This window comes from Lampetra planeri, chromosome 19 (genome assembly GCF_965212315.1).
Source record: "Lampetra planeri chromosome 19, kcLamPlan1.2.h2, whole genome shotgun sequence".
In the NCBI taxonomy this organism is placed as follows: domain Eukaryota; kingdom Metazoa; phylum Chordata; class Hyperoartia; order Petromyzontiformes; family Petromyzontidae; genus Lampetra; species Lampetra planeri.
This window is the reverse complement of record NC_136125.1, coordinates 4,294,355-4,318,028: the sequence shown is the minus strand read 5'-3', so window position 1 is coordinate 4,318,028 and position 23,674 is coordinate 4,294,355. Positions and strand designations below refer to the sequence as shown.

Below are 23,674 nucleotides of genomic sequence, written 5' to 3'. Positions count from 1 at the left end.
CCTTGTTCGTGACTTCAGGGTCAAAAGGTTAGGCGCTGGGACGGGCTATGCCCGAGGTTGAAGAACAACGTTAACGGAGGCTTCAGCATTAATCAGCGTGCGTGCATTCAATGTTTAGTCCATTTCAATGCTGTGTCAGCACAAGCGTGCGCCCTACTGCAGTTGGTTAACATTGCCAAGTTTTAGATCGTGCACATGCATACATTGTTCCTTTAATGCAAACAGTACACTGTAAGGGAATATGTAGATGCTGAGATACACTTGGGGTGCTGCCGTAGTCTAATGTTTAGCACACTGGACTTGCAATGCAGTTTATTGATATAGAGCTGGACATGCACACTTAAGAAAATGGAGCAACAAGAGTGGTGAATTAATGTTTCATAACACGAGTGTGGAAAACGTATGGTGTCCACCTCTTGTCCACTCCCATCTCGTGAAATGCAACGTCGTCCAAAATTGCTACGCATAGCCGATTGCTTGCGAAGATGAAGTCTCGTACGTGCTGTGACACCTGCTTGTGCCAGATTTGAGCACTTCGACAAATGTGGCAGTGTTGAACTAGAAATACTCTCATCTATAATCGCACTAGTTTCATGATGTAATGAAGTGAGCTGCAATTGTACATTCACATACTATGCGACTGCTAGTTGCATTGTTATTTTTCTTATTTTACATACTTGCACATGTACATAACTTTTTTTATTATTACACGCTTTTTATTTAACTCACTCCGTCTGTTGTCGTGTCCTTAAAAAATCTTGTAACTCAATTTTTACCCACTTCCCAATGTGCTATCGGCTGCAAACTTGGTATACTTATGTCATACTGATGACAAGACTATATTCTATCATAAAAAAAATCCAAAACGTATCTTTTTTTACATTTTACACGCTTTTATTTAACTCACTCTGTATGTTGTCGTATCCTCAAATCTTGTAACTCAATTTCAACCGTCTTCTTAATGTCGTATAGACAGCAAACTTGGTATAGGTATGTCATACTGATGACAATACTATATTCTATCATTAAAAATAAAAAATATATATTTTTAAACGATCTTTTTTACCGGTCTAATTGTCCACGCTCAACTCACATTGCCTGTAAATCACCACGGCCACTTACGCTGTGGCAAGCTGCAGGGCCACTTCCTGGAGTCGTGGAGTTCTGCCATTACGAGTACGGTACATTTCATTAAAGCGTGTTTGAAAAAAAAGTATTTTTAAATCTTTTATTCTGGTGCCTCTTGCTCTCATATTATGTTTGGACGGTCTTGTTTTGATTTACGTGTGTTTATGTCTCTATTAGAATACAATATAGAGTTTACTTGGATCTGCACTTAACTTGTTTCTGGATCCTATTGTCCTCATGTTACGTTTGCACTTTTTTATTTGCATGTGTCATTTATGACCGTTAAATAGCTCCTTTGTTGTGCAATATTTCTTAAGGATTCTGTACACTGCTTTAATAAATATTCCACTTCGTTGAGCTATTATTTGTGACCAGGTCGCTTCTGAAAAAAGAGTTATATAGCTGAGTGGGCTTTACCTGGTAAAAAAAAATAAATGCATTGGCAAGGCATAGCAATATAAAATAAATTCTGCATAAATAATTGCACAGAATTAAATCCCAGTCATTTTAACGATAACGAGCACAAAATCGAGCAACTATTTACATCGAGCTGACCAAATTGGTGTGCAAGCCCTGCGGCAGTTATATTGCGAGAGTTTACAGGGGGAGTAATTTTAGCAATGAAGACGAGCAGTGTTTGGGTCTCCAGGATTTGTAGTTATTGGTAGAAGCCATTTCCAGGCAGCTAATAACTTGCGGAATGCTACACACAGACCGTGCCTTGTATTTCACAACGCTCTTTAGAGAGAGTTGCTTCCTAACAAGAGATCTTGTCTGTGCCGTGCGTTCATGCGCCATCAAAATATATTTGTTTATGCTGGAGCACACATATATCTTTAAATTGGCAGCCTGGCCAGTGGCAGGCTCATAAATAGGGCAGTTTGTACACAGTTTGGAGTGTCTGTGTCAGAAAATGATTGCTTTGATAACATTTCCTTTTAAAAAAAAATCTGGAAAACATTACATGAAAGTTGTAAACAGGATGCATGAATGGCAAGTTCATTTCAAGAGATGTTGAGTTCCTTTTAGGGAACACATTTTATGAAAATTCGTCATCGTTCACATATATAAATCTGGGTGCGGCAGCAGGATTTCACGCGACGCGTCCATTAAAAGTGAATCAGTTGAGGTTGCCCCCGATGCTAACATCATGCACGAGATTTCCATCCTCGAATACTCAAAGTCACGAAGTGATCATGGCCAGTGCTGTTGATATCATCAAACTTCCTTTACAGATCCATAACTACCTCCAACGTCTGCTCGTACCCACCATCGAGCTTCATGTCATTGTCCCAGGAACCACTAAGCCGTATCTCATAAGGAGTATTCAACTGTGTTGTGGATTCTTGCTGAAATAGCAACCTCATAACTTTATGACAAAGATTCCTTATTAATAAGCTACACTCTATATTGACGACTGGGGGCCGCGGTGGCAAGATGTTAACTACCTCGCCTGGGTTTGATCCCGATCTTGACACCTGTATATTTGGAGATTGCATGTTTTCCCCGTGGTAGTGTGGGTTTTTCTCCGGATTCTCCGGTTTTTCCCTCCACATTTAGAAAAGTGCATTAAGAGTATTTGGCTGATGATTGGGCCACTTCGTTGAGCTATCATTTGTGGCCAGGCCACTTCTGAAAAAGAGCGATATAGCTCAGTGGGATCTTACCTGGTTAAATAAAAAAAATAGTTTAATATAGTTGTAATATGCCCAGAAAAGCCTCACTGAGTTTCAACTCTTTTCAGGAGGGTCCTGCCAGGTTTTGCCACTAAGGGGGCGATGTTGCTGCTATGTAGTCCCAATTGAGTAATGTGCAAGTTATTTTTCAGTTGGGATGTTTGCTTGGCCAATGCTCGTCACATTGTATGGGGGTTCTTTTTAGTGCTGGGAGGAAATCGGAGAACCCAGAGGAGAACAGGAGGTGAACATACAAGCTCAACGCAGACAGGCACCTGAGTTGGGAATTGGACCCAGGCCCTTCTTGCTGTGTTAGCGCTGTGCCACCCTGCCACCCATATGCCGAGCTCTTGGCAAAACGCAGCTACCCTCTTATTTCGTAAGCATCGTGTTATTTAAATAGATTTGGAATTCGTAAACAAAGTTATGCAATACTTTGGGCGTCGTTAATGAAATGCTAGGAAGGTATTTTAATTTAAAAAAATGTAAGCTCCTCATTCATCATTGATATGTCCAATAAACACAGCAAATTATCAAAGTTGCAAGAAACTATTATTGGGAGAAGGGAACTAACTTTTTTTTGTAGCACCATTATCCTTTACAGGCTCCAGATATCTCCATAATGCTTTGAGTTTAAATAGCTTTGGTATTTAAAGTCCCATTTGCAAAGTGTCTCCATGCTCAAGCGTGCAGTAGGGTGTCGCCGTTCCCCATTGGTGGTCCTGGAGGAGCAGCACCTGCAGCAGCAGCGGCAGTGCAATGCCACATTCACGTTCACGAGGGCCAATCCCATCCATAGGGCGACCACTGCAGTGTTTGGCGATAAAACAATGCAGTGCCTGCTCTCCCGGACTATTACAATAGCTTTGGAGGGGGGGGGGGAAGGATCATTTGACTGGTAGATACCAAAAACGAATATCTCACAAATATTTACGCTTTACCATCGTCGCCTGCGCTACCGGTAAACGGCACGCCATGCACAATGTATAATCACTGAATGTGGTGGTTATTCTATTGCCCCCCCCCCCCTCCATTGACCGTACACAGCTAAACTTGCTTTGTGTGGCCCTCGCTCAAGGACATTGCCCTCCTTAGTCATTAGGCTCGTCACGCCACCTTGGCGGCCAGAGAGCCCTGGGTCGGCTTTCACGGCAGCGTTCCCGGGAAGGCGACGACGAGTGCGGGCACCTCTCTCGTGTTGACAGTTTTACCGAAAAGACGCCGAGCGATGGAACCGATGACATTCAAGGGGTTTCGGAGCTGAGAGCCTCCATTGGCAGGCACTCGGTTTGTTGAACGATCGAGGGCTGTGTACAGGGGACTCTCTGAAGTGGTCTCCCTGCTAATTTGAGTGCAGGGCAACAATCCTCCGTTTTAAAAGCCCCGAGTCGGCGGTGGAAAATCCACATTCCTTCAGTGGGGGTGACGGACGGAGTCTTTCCATAGAACGACCACGATTGACTTTGCTACAAAGTGGTCCTAAATTTAGTGACCCACCCCCCGCAAAGGGATGGAGGTTGAATCGACCTCCAAAATGTGATTTTTTTTTTTACTTATAACACTCCATATGCAAGTAAAGTTCTTCGTAGTCAGATGGGGGGGGGTGCTCACCCCCCCCCACTCCACCCCACTCAGACCGCGGGTGGTCCAGGTCCAGCTCTCCAATTCTGTGCACGAAAGCCTTGTGGGGGGGGGACGGTCAACGTTCGTGAGGTGTGGGGCCCCTCACTGTGCAGAGAGGGAGATTCTCGCCTCCACAAGAGGGCACTCGCACGCTGTCAGACTTGTCCACGTGGTGCTGCCGTAGTTCGCCGTGACTCGTTCTGAACCCTGTCCCCGTGTCGGGGACGAGCGAAGCAGGAGTTGCTTATTTACAGTTGTTCGGTAAACGATCCGTTTTGTCGTGTTTTGCTACAAACTGAGATATATTTCATTGTTTGTTGATGGGACGTGGGGTGGGGTTTCGGCCTGGCAGTGGACAGTCGTAAATCAACGATTGGGAAGATATTTCCACCAACTTGCTGAGGCATGTTCGGTATTCTGGAAAGGAGAACGGGGGATGGTTCTGCACATGTTTACAACATTTGTCATTGAAACGAATCTGCTGATGGGTCGCAATAAATGCAAACACATTAAGTCACGCATGTTTCTCTCATCCTTCTGCAAGAATCTGGTCTGGTGGTGGTGCTGCGGTTTGAGAACGTTACCTATCATTAGAAGGTTATTAGTTAAAATCGCTGGTGGATGTCAGCTCAGCCCGTCGTCCCTACTTCGTTTGTGCCATCATTTGGAGAATCCTAGGAATGTGAAATTGTAATCACTGGCCTCCGGGCCACGGCAAGGGATGAGTTGCTACCCCATTAAACTAAACTCAACTTTTTATTTTACCAGAAAAGCACCACTGAGCTCTGTAGCTCTCTTTCAGAAGTGACCTGGCCACAAACTATAGCTCAACAAAGTAGCGTATATCGTGTGGAAATGTATAGCAGCAAAATGCTCTACACGCATGTTTCTAAATGTGGAGGAAAAAAAGCAGAGTACCTGGAGAAAAACCCACACGACCACGGGGAGAGAGAGAACATGCAAACTCAAAATATACAGCAGGCGTCACAGGGTCAGGATTGAACCTATGACCTCCTGCATACCAGGCGAGGTAGTAAACATCTCGCCACTGCGGCGCCTAATTGCTCGGATAGGGGGAACACTTTGGATTTTCATTGCAGCAGCCTTGTCTTATAGAGCGTGATGAACCAGTAATTCATAATACAGTAGAGTACAGCGTCGCATTCCCGACCGGCACATATCCGCCCTCACCAATCAAACACATTCCTCCTGCGGAGGGAGCTGGTAGGAACGTTGGGTTGCTCGGTCAATGGCCTGCAGGGTCAACGGTGGCGTGGTGTATTCCGCAAATATGCCCGACTGTGAGGGCGGGCACAAGCCGGCGTGAGTAGTTTAAACGTTGAGTTTTATAAGGGCACCACGGGGTGACCAGATTCCCTCCCCACCCAGCCCCACCCCTCCCTCCCCCACCCAGCCCCACCTCCTCACCCATTCCCTCCCCACCCAGCCCCTCCCTCCCCACCCAGCCCCTCCCTCCCCACCCAGCCCCTCCCTCCCCACCCAGCCCCTCCCTGCACGACGGACGGACGGACACAATAATCCCGTGTGGGCTGGTGTAACCAGGAGGTTCCTACCAGTACCACCCACACCCAACGCACTACGTCTCACTCGTGTGCAGTCAGAGTCGCGTTCTATGGATGTTCACAAGTCGCCTTTAAGACCTTTGACTGGGAGTTGGGGCATTTTGGGGAGATGGATTTACTCGGGGAATGTGGATATTAATCATTGACGCACAAATTACGCCTGGAGGCTTTGCACAGATTCAGTTGTTTTCATGGAATTTTAATTGTTTTAAGACTCCCACGTATGTCGTGGAACTCGGAACAAGGAGTCACGGGACAATTGCCTCGTCATTTCTTGCACAGACACGCACTTCATAAAAAGCGAGTGCACCCCGCAAGAGTCTCGTGCAGCGACAAGGGGAATCGCGTGCTCGCTCTTCCTCATCCTTGCAGCCTTCTCAGGAAATGTGGGCTGCTCGTGTTTTAACCGCAACTATGGCGAGTGTAACGCAAACCCTCGTTCTTTACCCCCTTAATGAGAGGCGGCGATAAGTGAAAGCACACTGTCCAAGATGTTACCTTGGTAGTCTCAGCCATGAAGCAGCTTTGAGTTTAATTTGATATGCGGTGCGGTGTATAATTCACGATGCCCTCGTTTAAAAACGGTGTCCTGCATGGTTGATGAGGGAAAAAAAATAACTGTTCCTTATTTTTAAAGCGTAAAGGTTGTTGCGTTATATTGTTTTATATCGCACACTTTTGCCGAGTCATTAAACAGAATAGAAGGTACCCTCTCCACCGGAAAATCAAATCAAAGTTCAAAGCAAAGGGAGCAGCCCATGGACCTCCTGGGCAAATGTTTACCATGTGCATTTGCTTGACTGCTGATGAGACTTAAAGTTTAAACCAGACCAGGGTTTCTTGCTGAAACTCAATTTTCTCTTCCCTGTTTCATTTTATACGTGGAAAATGTGACTTTTGCTTGTGTATTATGTATTACCCACAATCCTCTGTGGCGGCACATAACAACATTTCGTACACATTTCTGTGCAAACATGTTACTTATTTATTTATACCTTGCTACCTTTCCCATAGTTTCGTGCTACAATGTACGGTATTGATAATTACATTAAATTGACACATCTTCCAAATATATATAATCTGTGCCATCAGCCACAATCTATCCCCTGCTGGATGAACGCCTCCCTACGCAAATGCCATCCCTCAGGCCTGCAACGCCACAATCCATTTGGCTCCCACACGTGAGGTGAGGTGATCTCATCGCTCCGTCTCCATGGTGGCCGTTCTGTTGGGCACGTTCTCTCCTTTGCTTGCCAGGCCATCACCTGAATGGGTCATCATCCCCTCTGGGAGTGTGTTCCGTCCAAGGACACTTATCTTTTCGTGAAAGTCAAGATGTTGCCGATAATTTCCGTGCATTCTCTGATACAAAGATTTCTCTTTTCACCTCCGAAGTGTAAATTCCTCCCCACGTCTCTTCCCATTCACTTGCGTACTTTTGCATAAATCATTTCATTTCCTTCATCTGGGTCCATGTCTCTGCTCCACATTCATAGCAGGTAGCATGCATGAATTGAAGATGCATTGCATTTAAAACACAATTTTGTCTACAATTATAACCTCAAAGCAATAGTCACGGCAGAAGGATATTAAACTTTACAATTTGCATTTCTACATGATGAGACCATATTCTGTATTTCCATCTGCATTGAAACTCCAATTGTGTGCTTTGATGTAACACGATGATTTTTCGCCATGGTCGGTTTGAGTCGGCGTTATTTTTGTCCCGAAGCAGACTTGGCGATGTTTGCTGGCAGGAATTTATCCATGATACATGTTTTTGGGTTATATCGCGTAAATGTACGTGTCGTTAAACCCGCCACCACCCGACACAGCCAACTAGTAAGGTTTGTCACGTAAACAGAACATGCCAATTCGTTACTAGTACAGCACATCGGTGTGTTGCAGAGCCAAGCCACAACATTTACAATATGAGTACGATGTTTTTCCAGTCATTACAACTAGCTTCATCGGGCGACAGCCAGATTTGTGGAGAAGTCCTCCTGTTTCATTCCTTAAATAGAAGCATAGATGGCAGTAATGTATTTGATTCGTTGTGGTTTTACGCAACTAGGTAGGCAATGGGCACTGCTGTGCGTTCAGGAGCCCACAAAATTCTTGGTGTCCCAAGACCAGAGCCATAAAAATACCAATCGTGGTACCACGTGAAATGTTAGGGATAATAGTGCAGAACTTTCCCACAGCATTAAAAAATCCCCCGTTCACAATGGAGCATTAAAGACAAATAAATGTTGTGGTTAGATTTAATGAAGACATTATGTTAGTAGCTGTTTATAATAATGATGAGTGTTGTATTTTGGTGATCCAAAGCTGAGCAAAAATGCAGAGCTCCTTAAGTCGGCAAGGATTTCCCAAGTGGTCTCAAATATCTGGGTGAAAGGTACCTGTGATTTCCATTATACTTCATGCCTATAAACATGTACGATAATAAACTAACTTTTAACCCTGAGGCATGTTTTTACTTTATTTGAATGTATCCAGCCAGGAGTCGCTGTGCTAGCTAGCACACTCGACTCAGACGTAATATTTAACTTAAAAGTTAACTTGTGCCATCCCATCATTTCGCCAGGGTTGATAAATCATTTATAACTTTTTGTAAAATCGTCAGCAACTGTCTCATAGAGATACTTGGGCCCCACCATGACAATGTGGAATTTCAGGCCACTGGCTTCAAACCATTGTTTGAACATGGCAACACTTTGACTTGACTTAAACTTTAGAAGGCGCGCAAATAATCCTGTCTTAACCCAAATTTCAAACAACAATAATCTCTTACAGTAAAAAAAGAGCTTCCACCAATCAGGTGAGTATTGGGAATTTGAAAATGACATTTTACTGTTATCCATCATTTGAATTCTGGTCTCACGGTGGCTGCCTGGTGGACTCTGACAGGTACAGTCATCCCGGGGAATATCTACTTGGTAGAACGATGGGCTATTTTTTGGACTTAACTTACAATTTCGCGGCATTGCACCAATCTCAACAATGAGGCGCAAGTTCATGGTTGTCGCAGCTACGTTTGGTGGGCTGCATAAGAGGGAGGTTGTCTCCACCGGGCCCAACACATTTCTCCCCCTTCTTTGTCGGTCCTCACCTCCCCTTGGGGTAAAAAGAAAAAAAGCGCTCTTTTGTTCTGCACTCAAAACCAGGTGCGAGGCAACGGTGCAGCTGCCCGGCAAAGCGAGCGGATTAAGCCACCAACACTGCGGAGGATTAGCAAGCAATGCCAACGGTGAAAAGTGTAAAGCGGGGGGGGGGGGGTAGAAAAGAAAATAAGGCTGCCCATGGCTGACCGCTGACACCGTACAGAACCGGTGAGGAGGTGGGCTGTTGAGACGTAGGAATTTGGCCTCATTAGAAGAATTTTGGGACGGGGAAATAAAAACGCATCAATGCTTACGAATACATACACACGTGCGCATGTTCACGTACACATGCATTGAACTGTAATCCTGTCTGCACCGCAAGATTTAATTTCCTGTCTCTCTGCTGATAGTTCATCCAGACTAACATGGCCTTTGCGAGTGCACTTCCGTTTTAGTTTCATCGCACGTTAAGACGCAGCTTGCCTTCTTGAGAATGAGTTACTGTTCCATATAAACTTTACACCGGTGATGTGGGCATAGAATACGTCAAATGTGTTCACTCTCGGCCGAAATATTGTGTTATTATTTTCGCTTCCCAGCTGTCAGCGTTTTGCCACTCGGTCAATAAGTGCGTAAAAAATATCCGCTCTACGCTCGCGTCGATCGTCATGGTTAATAAAGTGAACGGACTTCTGTTTTTTATTTTTTGTCACGCAAAAAAAATACAATTTACAGGGTTAATTTTTGTAGCAACCAAATGCAATCCCATTTGTATGTGTGTGTGTTGAACTTCTTTCGCACCGTACATAGCCAAGCTGTGCTAATCGGAGGTGCGGGGGAAGGACAGCAGACGACAAATAATAACACTGCGGGCACGTTGACTTTGGAAAGGAGAGAGGCAGCCAGCCGGAGGCAAAGGGGGAAGTCTTGAACGTGGACTTGAACATGGGCTGGAATGGCGGGGGGGGGGTCACACGATGGTGGAGGCAGCCAAGAAGGAGTAACTCCCCCCCCCCCCCCTATTAAGCAACGGTTGACATTTGGTCTTTGGGTTTCGAATCGGGTTATTCATTGGGTTCAGAGGTGAGTGGGGTGGAGCAGTGGTGCTGGAATGATGATGCTGAAACCAGGTGACCCGAGTTCGGTTTTTGCCCACAGCTAACCCGTCCTGAGCTCCCCACTTCACCAGCCTGCATTGAGCAGCTTGGCATGTATGCACGGTGAAGTTCTTTCACACAGTATGTAGCCAACTATGCTAAATCGGAGGTGCGGGGAAGGACAACAAACTAAACACAATAAGTAATTCTAAAGAAATTAGTTTTCGATCTCGATTTAAAAGTGCATAGCTCAAGTGGAATTTCTAATATCGGAAAGGAAGAGCGTTCCAGATGGCCACAGAAGCGCATCCGAAGGCGTGCGATGTAGTGACCATCTTTGGTCGATGACTAGCCAAACGCCGCTGTGAGGATGACCAGAGTTTGCGTGATGGTTTATGCTATTTGACGTGAGTATGATAATAAAAATAAAAATACCTCGACTGGTATGGCATGGGGCAATGCCTTTGTCCAGTGGTGGATTGACAAAGTCCTGAACATTATTTTAAATATTTTAAAATCAGAGTTGAGTGCACGCTCCTAGAGTTTACGCTTCTATCTCCTAGTTTGTGCTTTGACTCCCGCACCGCCGGGTTTTTTCTGGCCAAGCCTTGTGTAACTTGGACCAACACCAAGCGCACTGGAGGTCCAAAAGGTCACTGTAATGCCATTTCCCAAGTCAAAAGCTGTCCAGGGAAGTAGTTTGAGATGGATAAATGAGTTAAATGATTGCAATAATGTCTTTGGAAAACAACTCCAGCTGGCTGTAGCCGGCATAATAGTTGGACCGTAACTCTGTGCTAGCCACACGTCCTTCCAGGCATGATAAAGAGCTTTTAAATAACATTTGCAATCGCTGCCGCTACCATAAAGAGGCGTTTTTAATCACACAAGCAAGGTTTGTTTTTAAGTGTATTTCAACATTTCCTTCCAACCACTGCAGAAGTAATTTATAAGGTTCATAATCCATGCCACTGAAATAATATCATTGTGTCAAGATGCCTGGGGTGCCGTATGTTTAAACACGTGTATTAAGCATGTCAGCATTTTTAGATTTACATGTATGTAAAGCTTTCCTGTAAAGAAATGTAGTTTTATATAACGTGAAGCTATTGAACAATTGTCATATAGAAGAATGGTTCTAAAAAGGGGAAGGGTCCTGTGGTAGCTGAATGAATGTGATGTCAGGTACATTGCCGTGGGGGGTGGGTCAGTGTCCCAGCGGGGCTCACACCACGGCGGAGTCCTGAGCCGGCGCCGGTGCCGGTGAGATTCTGACTTTCGAATGGACAGCTGCCACCAATGAGATTGATTCTCAAGGGCACCCGAGATCACAGCAGAACCGGAGATCAGAATCTTTGTTTATCCTGGAGGATATCCGATAAGCTATAAAGCTCTTCTTCACAGATGTCCGGTAGTACAGCAATGCATGTACCAGCACAACAAACAGACTTATCGCGTGAACGTTAGTTTGTCACATAATTCAAAGGATTCCAGATCTGAGGATTAAACATTTTGTTTCGATCGCCATGTGACAAACACTGTTTGAAGGGTATTTGAAAATGTGTGTTTACCTAATATGGAGAAGAGTTGTTGAGAAGTGCCATAGTTCTGAAACGTCACCTTTCCGGCAGCTGATTTTTTTTACGTTAGAATGGCTGGGTTGGCATTGCAAGAACTTTATAGGAGTACAATGATTGTCCTTGCATCTTTACAGCAAGTGTAATGCACATTCCGAAATAAACCCCATAGGACTTTTCACTTTGTTAGCCTGGAGACTAGCCAAAGCCCAGAGAAGTTTGCCGGGACATTCAGGTTCTGCTTGTTTTTGACTTTGGCAGTATCCAGCACCACCCCTGCTATGGAATAAGAGAGCCTGCAGATTTGGGCCAAGAACGAGCGGGCGGCCCTTCTGTGTGCCGGAGAGGATTTATGGGCATTTGGGAGACACTGTCATTTATCGAGGTCTGGCCACACAGCACACAGAGGCAGAGGAGCGGCCTGCTGGGAAAATAAACCAGCTTTTTATGAGCGCCATGAGGACTCTCTAACAGATACTATATATATAAAAGAGCCTTCAAATCATGAAAAATTACTGCTGGGCCCGTGGCTATGGAGGGTTCTGTGCAAGGATTGCCTTTGGCGAGTTGTTTCTCAGTGGTTGTTATTATTCAGATGTTAGCCCGGCAAGAGATTAAACAGATCAGGGTGGTTGGTGGAAAATAAAATGTAGGTCGTAGGTGGTAGGTGGTGGGGATTAAATACCAGTCTCCAGTGAGGCTCTCAACAGATTTCTCTATTTAAGATGGAATTTTTCTAAAATAATTACACGAGTAAATTACTGATTTTTTCTGTGATCAGCCTTTTTCCTGGTTAACTCTTGTGTATGTATTTATATATATATTTAGAAAATATTTTTGATTAGCATTACTGCAAATTGTTATTTTTACTGATTTTACTCGGGGTTGTAAAAAATTAAAGTTTGGCACGGTGAAAAAATATATTCAGGAAATGTTAAAACTTTTAAAGCTTATTTTTGGATATTTTTTTAAGTAACTGAAAAAATCATTTGCACCCTATTTTCAATCCACTGCTGGATGAAGGTCTCCCCATGCTGTGTTTGTCCTGGGGCTGGTTTTGCCCGTACTGCACAATGCTGGTCAGTGTGGGTTGGTGATGGAAGGTGGAAGCCCAAATCTTTGCTACAGATAATGTTGTTACCGATGGATAATAATTATTAAACTCAGACATTTGTTTCAAGCCATCATTTTTCTTTCATATTCGGGTATTGCCAAATTTTATATAAAATTGTGAATGTGAGTCTCTACAAAATAGTATTGGGAATTATTTTAATCTTTGGGAGCTCTGAACCAGGGGCTGAAATCCCGCATTTCTATGTTGGAGGTCAGCACAGCCAGGCGATGGTGGCTATGCATGCCTTGTAATCCAGGAATGCGGAGGTGAGAGCTGGTAGATTGCACGAATGTTGCAAAACTCCTTTCCCGTGGAAATCGAGGAGCCATAAGTACTCTGGTTCGCGAGGTGAAGGCAGAATAGCAAAATGCAGCCGAATATCATCTGTCCCTTCTGTATGGGATATAGCGTTGCCCCCTTACATAGTTCTTTTGCTGGTGCTTCAGTTTCCTGCCATATGTGCAGTGGTGTTCACAGAGCCACACACTTAAATTTGGAGGCACTATGTTGATTACAACCCCAACAGGGTAACTACATAAATGTAAACTTTATCCACTTTAACGGGGTAACTTGATAACCGGGTCAGGCCAGCGATGCCTGCCTGACCCACGACGCCGAGCGTGACAACAACCGAAGACCGACGAGATGCGGGACCCAGGCTTGATTCCACAGACGAGCCAAGAATGCTCTCGAGTGTGGCCTCGCTCCGCCTTCGGCCAATGCCCCCTTCGAGACCTTTCCCGAAGGATCTCAACCGAGCATCACGTGCCCCTCAAGCCCCCCTCGGGCCCCCCTCACTACCCTGTCCCGGTCACGTGCCCTCTCGGGTTCACTCGGGCTACCACGTCCTCACTTGCCCTCTTCTCAGGCCATCACCAGGACTATGCCCCCTGGGGCTGGCTGACATGCCGCACTTACTCTGGTGCTAGAGAGATGCTCCAGACGCACAGTTGCACTCCTGTAACAGTAGCTGGTGTGAACACCCCAGTGACACCATCAGTGACACCATTTACGTCACTACACATATATAAACACCCATAAAATGTTCATAATCAACGTTTTTGGGTTTAGATCGCGTTATTTATAAATGTGTCGTAACCCTCCACCACCCGACACGGCCAATCAGTAAAAAAGTGTCACGTTGACAAAAGACAAATAACGCGATCTAAACCCAAAAACGTTGATTATGAATAATATTGGTCGCGAAAGCCTACGTGTTAAACCCATAAAATGGCTGAAAACATCCTAATATATTGAGGACCACAGAGCTTGGGCAATTGTTTTGGTGCTTTCCAACTTTCCTGGCTGCCTTCTGATTTGCACGAACGACATGAAACTTAAAAACACCGTTATGAGTAGTAGTAGTTTATTTTCCCAATTAAACGGATGATTTGCATTTTATACAAAGTGAAACTTCTTTTCCTCCAACCCTGGAGGAACGCTGGGCTGAGTCGATCTGCCAGTGTATATGCTAGGGATTCGAAGTATCGTTGAATCGCGTGCTCTGAAGGATGTTATGTTCATTAGTTTTGTTTTCTGTATATTCATACCAAGATTTCATTTTTTGAGCAAAGCGCATCTCACTGTTCTCTCACAATGGCTCGTGATTTATGAAGACTTCTGGCTGGAAAGCTATGATCTCAGGCGAGTGGGCACCCTTCTATCGAAGCCTGCTCTACCACGCTTCTCTAATTTGGCGTCCAATTTACCCTCCATTGTGGACGTAATTACTCGCGACATGTCCGAGTCCGTTCCCTTGTGCATCTGGTGTGCCTATACAATTACTGTTTTCTCCCAAAAAAATACATTCCAATTAAGCAGCTCTCTCTCTCTCTGTTTAGCCTAATTGTGGTGTCCGATGATTGCCTGGCAGTCCTGTTTCACTCTCAGAGAATTTCCAACCACGGATGCATTGCATAACCTTCCATTCAAGTGGCCAGTGTGCATTGTACTGCTTGCCTCTCAGGGGAGCCGGCAATAGCCCCTCATCATATGAGAATGCAGCCCCAGTAGTTGGACGAGCAGTTCAGGCTGGATTCCGAGTGTATTTATGCTCAATCTAGATTTGAAGCTTTCGTGACTGCAGGGATCCATACTCTTTGGTTCTTTCGGTAAAGTCACGTAGGTAGAAAAAATAATACATCGAAACGTCGTGATCTATTATTTTTTCTACCTACGTCACTTTACCGAAAAAACCAAAGAGTATGTATTTATGCTATTCCATTACATTGAATGGCCTCACGTTCTATTCGGCGTTGTGTGGCTTTTCGCGCCATCGTATCAACCGTTTGCGCTTGGAGCTCAGACCGCCACCTACGTCTGGATTGTAAGTCCAGCGTGATAATCATTACAACACAGTAGCATCCCCCCCTTTTTGTCGTTTTAGAAAGTGCGGCGCTCTAAAACACTCAGGATGCGCGTGTGCGCAAAAAATCTGCAGCGGAGCGGTTTCTCCGTCGTTTTAGCGCGAGTGAGAGCCCACGCGTGCCTCCAGGGAGGGGCCCTGGTGATGAGGATGTGGCCTGGCGGCGCTCGTTGGCTTGCCGACCCATGGTAATCCGCCTCGTGGCTCTGCGGAGACGAGACTCTGCCAGAAATAACCTGTCCAAGGAAAAGATTGAACAAGGAAGTTTTTGCGTGTTTTTTTCACTCCACGCAATTGAGCAGACAGCAGCATTTGCTACGAGGTGTTATTGAGCAGACCTCGGTTAACCTTGAGTGGACTGGAAGGACTGCTACTGCTATCAACTAACTATTCACTATTTTTATTTTACCAGGTATGGCTCACTACGCTGTATAGCTCTTTTGTCAGAAGCAACCTGGCCACAAGTGATGGCTCCAAAAGGTGGCTTATCATTGGAAATGTGTGGCAGCCAAATGCTGGCGATCACGAGACTCCAGCCTTGTGGCACAGCCATTAGTTAGTGGTCTGGTCGACAGCCGTGTATTGACAAAGGGTTTGATTGCGATTATGTGTGTATGTATGTATGTTGAACGTCTTTTGCACCGTACATACCCAACCTTGCTAATCTGAGGTGCAGGGGAAGGACCACAATCTAAACACAAAAAGCAGTTCGCAAAGGAATGAGTTTTCAATCTAGATTTAAAAGTGCATAGCTCCATTGGCTTCCTAATATTGGAAGGAAGAGCATTTCAGACGGCCGCAGAAGCGCAAATGAAATTGCGCGATGCAGTAACCATCTTTCTTCGATGGCTAGCCAAAACCGCTGCAAGGATGACCAGAGTTTGCTTGACGATTTATGCTCGTTGATGAGATCGGAAAAGTATTGTGCTTCATTTGTGGGGCTAAATAATGTGAATTTTACTTTTCACATTCTCTGAACTATCATTGTCAGGAAGACATTTGGCCCATGGCAAGTAATAATAATAGTGATAACAATGGTGTGTGTGACAATGTGAATCAGTAGGCATGTAAAAATTAATTGAGCAATATTATTCATAATGAAAGTTTTTGGGTTAGATCGCTTAAGTATAAACGTGTCTTAACCCTTCTAGATTTGAAGTTTTCGTGACTGCAAGGATCCATACTCGTTGGTTCTTTCGGTAAAGTCACGTAGGTGAAAAATAAAAATAAAAGATAACAATATAAAAATAAAAAAATCACAACGTTTCGATTGCAACACAAGCAATCATCATCAGGTGTGAAAATCTATTTTCTAGCTGTGATTTTCACTACTGATGATGATTGCTTGTGTTGCAATCGAAACGTCGTGATTTAATTTAGTTATTTTTATTTTTTTTATATTTATTCTTATTTTTTATTCTTATCTTTTATTTTTTGTGTTCACCTACGTGACTTTACCGAAAGAACCAAAGAGTATGTGTCGTAACCCGCCACTACCCGACACAGCCAACCAGTTAGGTTTGTCACGTCAACAAAACGTGCTAATTGGTTACTATTTCTGCCCACCAGTGCGTTGGAGAGTAAACCCACAACATTTACAATCTGAGTACGACGTTTCGCTGGTGTTTGCATCGAGCATCATCGGGCGATTTACCAGAATTGTGAATGAACGAAAACCGATTCTTGCCCTTGAGGTTGAGGTAGACGCTTGTGTGCGTGAGAATGTTCGCTTGACAACTTGGCGGATACCTGTGAATTCGATGCAAGTGGAATCAATAGGAGGGACCAACCAGGAGACAACAAATTAGATAATACAGATGAATCAAACAATACGAGATTCTTGAATCGAATTGTGACCAAAATTGTGATATAAAAACTATTGGTCATTATTGTGACTTAAAATTGTGAAATTGCACAAAATCTCGGTGGGTGCGTGATTCTCGACGTGCTGACTAACTAGGAATCTTTGTGCGGTCAGAACATGACCCAAATGCAACAACTAATGAAATTCAGTGCAAATGAGCATCTTTTAGCCCTTCCTGTTTCATTATTTTCCCTTAGAATGGCTTTTCATGACTCTCGAGGATAAATGAATAGTCAGAAAAAGAGCCTTGACATTTCAAGGTAATGTTCACCTCCCAGGAATGTGATTGTGTAGATAATTGAGTGAAATGCACAAAAAACGGTCCCACTGCATTCCTGAAATGTCAAGAGTGGCTGAAGGCTTTGCAATGTGTTCTAGATTAGCTTGGAACAATGCACACAGTTGTGAAGGCTTAGTTGGGGATCTCTGCATGCACAGCATTTCCACTGATCTCGTTATTAAATGTGAACCAGGTGCCACAGTGGTTAGAGCACCCATCGCACCATCCTAACATTGCAATCTCAAATGCCGGTCAGAGGTCAACTCAGCCCACCATCCCTCTGGGGCCGTTAAATGATTTCTGCTTTTTGGGAAGTCAAAAGTGGTTGTCCTGTAGAGAACCTGGCCCTTCCTGTGGGAATGTGGAATTTACATCACCAGCTCAAAGCTGCCAATGGAAATAAACCCAATCCTTGCATGGAGACTCTTGACTTTTTGCAATTGTATTCCACAGAGTATATACATTCATATATAGACACATGTTAAAGTTTACAACATCCCTGTGAACTATAAGACCCATTTTTGAAAATAATCATCATCACATTAATCATCATCATCATCAGCAGCTATCGTTGTCCATCGCCTGCTGTATGAAGGCTTTCGTTCACCCTGATGCTATATCAACGCGAAAAATATGCAAAGCACGGAATACAGCTGTGTTGCAATTGCCCATTGTTGTACTGCACTGTAATTCTATGCGCCCACTTGCATGCCTCCCGCCTTCCCTAACCCGCACTGACCAGTGTGGTGTAGTCTGCTCAAATGACCCCCACGGTCCGCACGGCGTGGGGAGGCTGTCGTGCTGCAGTGGATCGTCAAGAGGGCCGCCGCGCGTTTACGCACCGATGCGTACGATGCATGGTCGGCATGCGGCGCTTGAATCCCCTGCTGCCTGATTGCGCACTGCAGGTGGAGGAGGGTGGCAAGGCGGACCTTGCGAGCGCTCTGTGCGTTGGGGACGAGGTGGTCGTCATCAACGGCATTCGGCTGAGCGGTTTGCGGCAGGAGGCCATCTGCCTCGTCAAGGGGTCCCACAAGACCCTGCGGCTCTCCGTGCGCAGGTAACACGTGTCACACACACAGGTAACACGTGTCACACACACAGTAACACGTGTCACACACACAGTAACACGTGTCACACACACAGTAACACGTGTCACACACACAGTAACACGTGACACACACACAGTAACACGTGACACACAGTAACACGTGACACACACACAGTAACACGTGTCACACACACGGGTAACACGTGTCACACACACAGTAACACGTGTCACACACACAGTAACACGTGTCACACACACAGTAACACGTGACACACAGTAACACGTGTCACACACACAGTAACACGTGTCACACACACAGTAACACGTGTCACACACACAGTAACACGTGTCACACAGTAACACGTGACACACACACAGTAACACGTGTCACACACACACAGTAACACGTGTCACACACACAGTAACACGTGTCACACACACAGTAACACGTGACACACACACAGTAACACGTGTCACACACACAGTAACACGTGTCACACACAGTAACACGTGTCACACACACAGTAACACGTGTCACACACAGTAACACGTGTCACACACACAGTAACACGTGTCACACACACAGTAACACGTGACACACACACAGTAACACGTGTCACACACACAGTAACACGTGTCACACACACAGTAACACGTGACACACACAGTAACACGTGTCACACACACAGTAACACGTGTCACACACACAGTAACACGTGTCACACACAGTAACACGTGTCACACACACAGTAACACGTGTCACACACACAGTAACACGTGTCACACACAGTAACACGTGTCACACACAGTAACACGTCTCACACACACAGTAACACGTGACACACACAGGCCGCCTATGCCGCACGTGGGTAACCTATTTTGTCCACAGGTAAGGTACACTATGCACAGGTAAGGGGTGCCATGCACAGGTAAGGCATGTGGTTATATGCATGAATGCGTATTGTTCAGTGTGTAGTCGACTGCATACTCGGTTTACGTTTCAAATGAATCTTTGCAAGAATTAAAACATTCTCAAGCGGATTGTTTCGTAGTTCACATGAACAGCTGTTAAACTTCCCGTGGAATGAAACAAAAAGAAGGTCTTCGTCTGAGTGGTATACTAACAACTGTTAAAATAACTAACAAACGTAACATTAGTGAGCTACAGCTCTGTTTCTCTGAATCAGCCTTGCACCTGTGAGCGTGTTCTTTGTTCCCTTTGTGAGTGTCCTCGTGCTTGTGGGCATGGGATGTCTTCCGTGAAGAACAAAAAAAACCGCCTTACACATTTGCTCGTGAAATAATAATGAAGATGGCAGGTTTGAGGAAAATGGGAAAAGGCAGTGCCAGGCCTGAAACAAAAAGAAAAACGTTATCTGGCAGATGCGTGTCTGGGGCAGTGCATGATATGATGGTTGTTAGGCCTGCACAGTCGCATAGCGCATCCTACTATGGGTTATATTCCTGAAATAAATAAAAGTTAATTTCTTATCAATCCGTTTTTCTGAAGGTGGTTGCAGGCACTTCGTGACATTGTGACCCGCACCCAGTCACAACACTTCTCTCTTTCCACGATCAATTCACCTTCTATGTTGGCTTGCTCAATATGACAGGTGGGCATAATAACACTTTGCTACAAACCATCCTCGAATTGACTTGTTACCATGTGCCATTACTTCCACTGGATAAATTTAGTTTTGTTTTCATACACACACACGTAAATTAAATTTGGGCCAGAGACGTATACAAATTGGCAGTACAAAGTGTGAGAATGGAGTATAATTGTGGAAAGTGAACAGTATTTGTCTTCTGGAGAGATTGGATCGTGCTAGAGGAATGTGGAATTTCCACAAATAGCTCGAGGCCAGCAATGGAGGGAGGCACCACTCTTATTACTTTGATTCAGCATATTACAACCTCAGCGAACCTCAAGACTACTTCTCGAAGGTCCCGCTTGGGACAGGCTATCTAATTCCTTGGTGTGTGCACGTGGTCTGGGAGGAGACCAGTGTAGCGGTGAGCGCGCTGCGCTACAAACCCGGCGGCCCGGGTTCGATTCCCGCTCTGGGTTAACGCCGGTGACGATAATCTCGACCGGTCCTGGGCCTCTCCTAGGTGGACTCAGTCTCGGTGCGGCGTGTAACCATCTCCACTGGGGAGACAAAGGCGGTCGACCATAGTGCTGGCCACCCTCCCCCCACCCCCACTTGTGTACCTTTCCGGCCTTCATATGCGTTTGCTAACAGCACTTGCCTCAAAGTCTGTTAAGGCTATATGGGGGATCTTTGTCTGACTTTTGGGCGACCTGAGTCCCTTTAAAACACTTGAAATCCATGCAGACAGATCAGAAGCGTACTCTCTGCACAGTCCTCTATGGGATTCTTGTTGTTGGTTTAACACTGCATTAGCGATGGTGCAATGAGTGATTAGTGCACCACACTATGAATCTGGTAAGCGGAGTTCGATTCCCAACCATGGGTAACATGAGTGACGTGCGATATCGGAGCCGGTTATGGGTTTCTTCTTCTTCACCAATTTACCCAGACCAGAATGGTGAAGTATGGTCAAACAACCACCATGAGTGACAGTTGGCTTGGAGAGGCTTCGTGATGTGGCCGAGGGCTGTGCACAGATTAAGTATTGACTATTTTACTACTCTGCGTTAGGAAAAAAAAATATTGGTTTAAATGGTCAACTTAGATTGTAAATGACATTTTACTCTATTAAGATAACAGAGGGAAAATTACAGTTAACAGGTACAGACCCCATTTGTTATACATTAGTTGGCAGGATTACATTTTATTTTGGGGATGCGACGGTGGTGAGATGTTAACTACCCCGCCTGGTATACAGGAGATCGTGGGTTTGATCCCCGACCCTGTATATTTGGAGTTTGCACGTTCTACCCGTATTTGCTTGGATTTTTCTCTGGGTCCTCCAGTTTTTCCCTCCACATTTAGAATAGACATACATTTAGAGTATTTGGCTGCTATACATTTCCACACGATAAGCGACTTAGTTGAGCCATCACTTGTGGGCAGGTAAAATAAAAAATGCAATTTTTTTATTAGAATTTTTTTTATTACATCCTTGCGTTTTTCAAGCCAGGCAAAGAGGAAATCTGGCCACATTTCAAGCATTTTCTGCACGGAACCCACCCTAGGGATGGAACATTTCTAGGAAAAGACCACTGTTTTTTTTACAACAAAAAATGTACCCCATTTTTCCCCCTCTCCTCCCTGTCGAATTTTGATGATTTATTTTTAGAAAACAAATTCCACACCTTATTTTGATTTTGAACCCTGTGGATGAAAATGACAAAGTGTGGATTTTTTGGTTTGTGGTCCAACGATGTCGCGACGACGTTCATTGGGTGCAGGGGGAGGCTGAAGGACAGCGTAGACAACTCGGAGTTGCTGTGTCAAGCGTGGTGGTCACCATTAACATTTAACAACATGACTATTTGGAAACTACCGCCTCAAAGCTCTTCACTCAAAATGCTTCCACCTTCACCCGTGTCTCTTGCCATGTTAAGTGGCTGGCACATCTAGTGTGTGTGTGTCCTTTATGCATATTATTATTATTATTATTCTAACAATATGACCCCTGTCATAGGAACGTGGAATTTACACCACTGGTTCAAAACCGCAAATGGGGAGGAGGGGGCGGGGTGATCACGTCCACCGCAGTCTTTGTCTGTGACTTGCAAACGATGAACACTTTTACACCATTGGTACCTCATTTGGCAGTAAAAAATATGATAATAGTTTTTTTACCCTTTTATCTGGCAACAAAAAAATCTGGCAAAAAAGGTGTCAGTTTTGTTGCCAGATAAAAGGGTAAAAAACCAATTATCATGAACACTTTTGTTTTTTATCTGAATAAGGAGGACACACGCACGCACACTCGGGGCATGGGTGTGGCACCCGTAAGCCAGACACCTTCCCTTCCACTGCCCCCTCTCCAATGCTGGCGCAAAGGGGGGGGCGGGCAGTGCAGCAGGGAGCATCGCGGGGGCCCCATTAAAAAACACAGTGGCTATTGTAACGTGAAGTGCGACGGAAAATCCATTAGTGTGCGCGTGTGCCTCCCTCCACGCCCCCCCCCCCAAGCCACACTTGGTCAATGGCTTCTTCCCTTTTATGAACAGCACTTTTGTCAGCCGTTCGTATCGTGCGCCGAGGTAGCCCCAGATGTGTTTGCTCTTTGCGATTCTGCCGGATCTTAGTGGGCATAATGCCCGTGGCACAGGACGTCCGAAGTTAAAGGAGGCTCGACAGGTTCGCGTTTACATTTTCTATTTAAAATGGCAAGCACATTAAACGGTGACGGTGGCCATTCGCTGATCTCCCAACGCGAAATTGGGCACGGGCTAAACCTTTTGATTTCACTTGGTGAGTGTCGGCTTGTGTGGTTGTGGGCAATGCAGATGCTTACGCACGCGTGAGCTTGCGAAACTAACTCAAATTGTGTTGTCATATATTTATTTTCCATTGACTGCACCTGGGGTCTTCAAATTATCCAAGACTACGGAGTCCCTCCACGCGCAGTGAACATCCGTTTTGAAGCATAATAATTCTACATACTATAGCGACAGCATTCACATTTTCACCACATATAAATAGTATTAATCACCTGTACAGTATTGCCATAATTATGAAGGAAGGTGTGGATACTCCCACCTCTTCCAAGATGTCTGACCGATATGGAAGAGTAGGCCAAGTACCCTCTAGAGGGGCTCTCTAGAGCTCCCTCGATTCCACCAGCAGTGGTGTGACCGAGCGACTGCAGGACTGCGCAGTGACTTTTCTCCGTGTGGATGTAGCCCCGATGTGTCCGTTTAGTATTTACCTCGCTGATCTCGTCAAGGAGCGTAAACCGTAACGCGAACTCCGGTAATCCTCGCAGCAGCGGCTGTGGGCGAGCCATCGAACAAAGACGGTCACCGCATCGCGCGCTTTCAGATGCGCTTCTGCGGCCGTCTGGAACGCTCTTCCTTCCGATATTAGGAATCCACTGGAGCTACGCAATTTTAAATCAAGGTTTAAAACTACTTTTTAAGGGCTTCTTTGTTGTCCTTTCCTCGCACCTCCAATGAACATGGTTGGCTATGTACGGTGCGAAAGCAGTTCAACATAAATACATAGTATCAGCTAACAGGATACATAGCATTTTCAACAGATTTAAATGCAATCGATGTGCCTATAGC

General features: G+C 45.1%; 1 protein-coding gene across 4 annotated transcripts in view; it reads left to right on the top strand.

Moving 5' to 3' along the window:
• SHROOM2 (shroom family member 2) overlaps window positions 1–23,674 on the top strand; it is a 252,676-nt gene that overhangs the window by 89,618 nt on the left and 139,384 nt on the right. For all 4 annotated transcript variants that reach the window (XM_078602774.1, XM_078602773.1, XM_078602772.1 and 1 more), the window contains exon 2: window positions 18,323–18,474. In XM_078602774.1, the coding sequence (XP_078458900.1) occupies window positions 18,323–18,474 (152 nt within the window). The remainder of the gene's footprint in view (window positions 1–18,322; window positions 18,475–23,674) is intronic.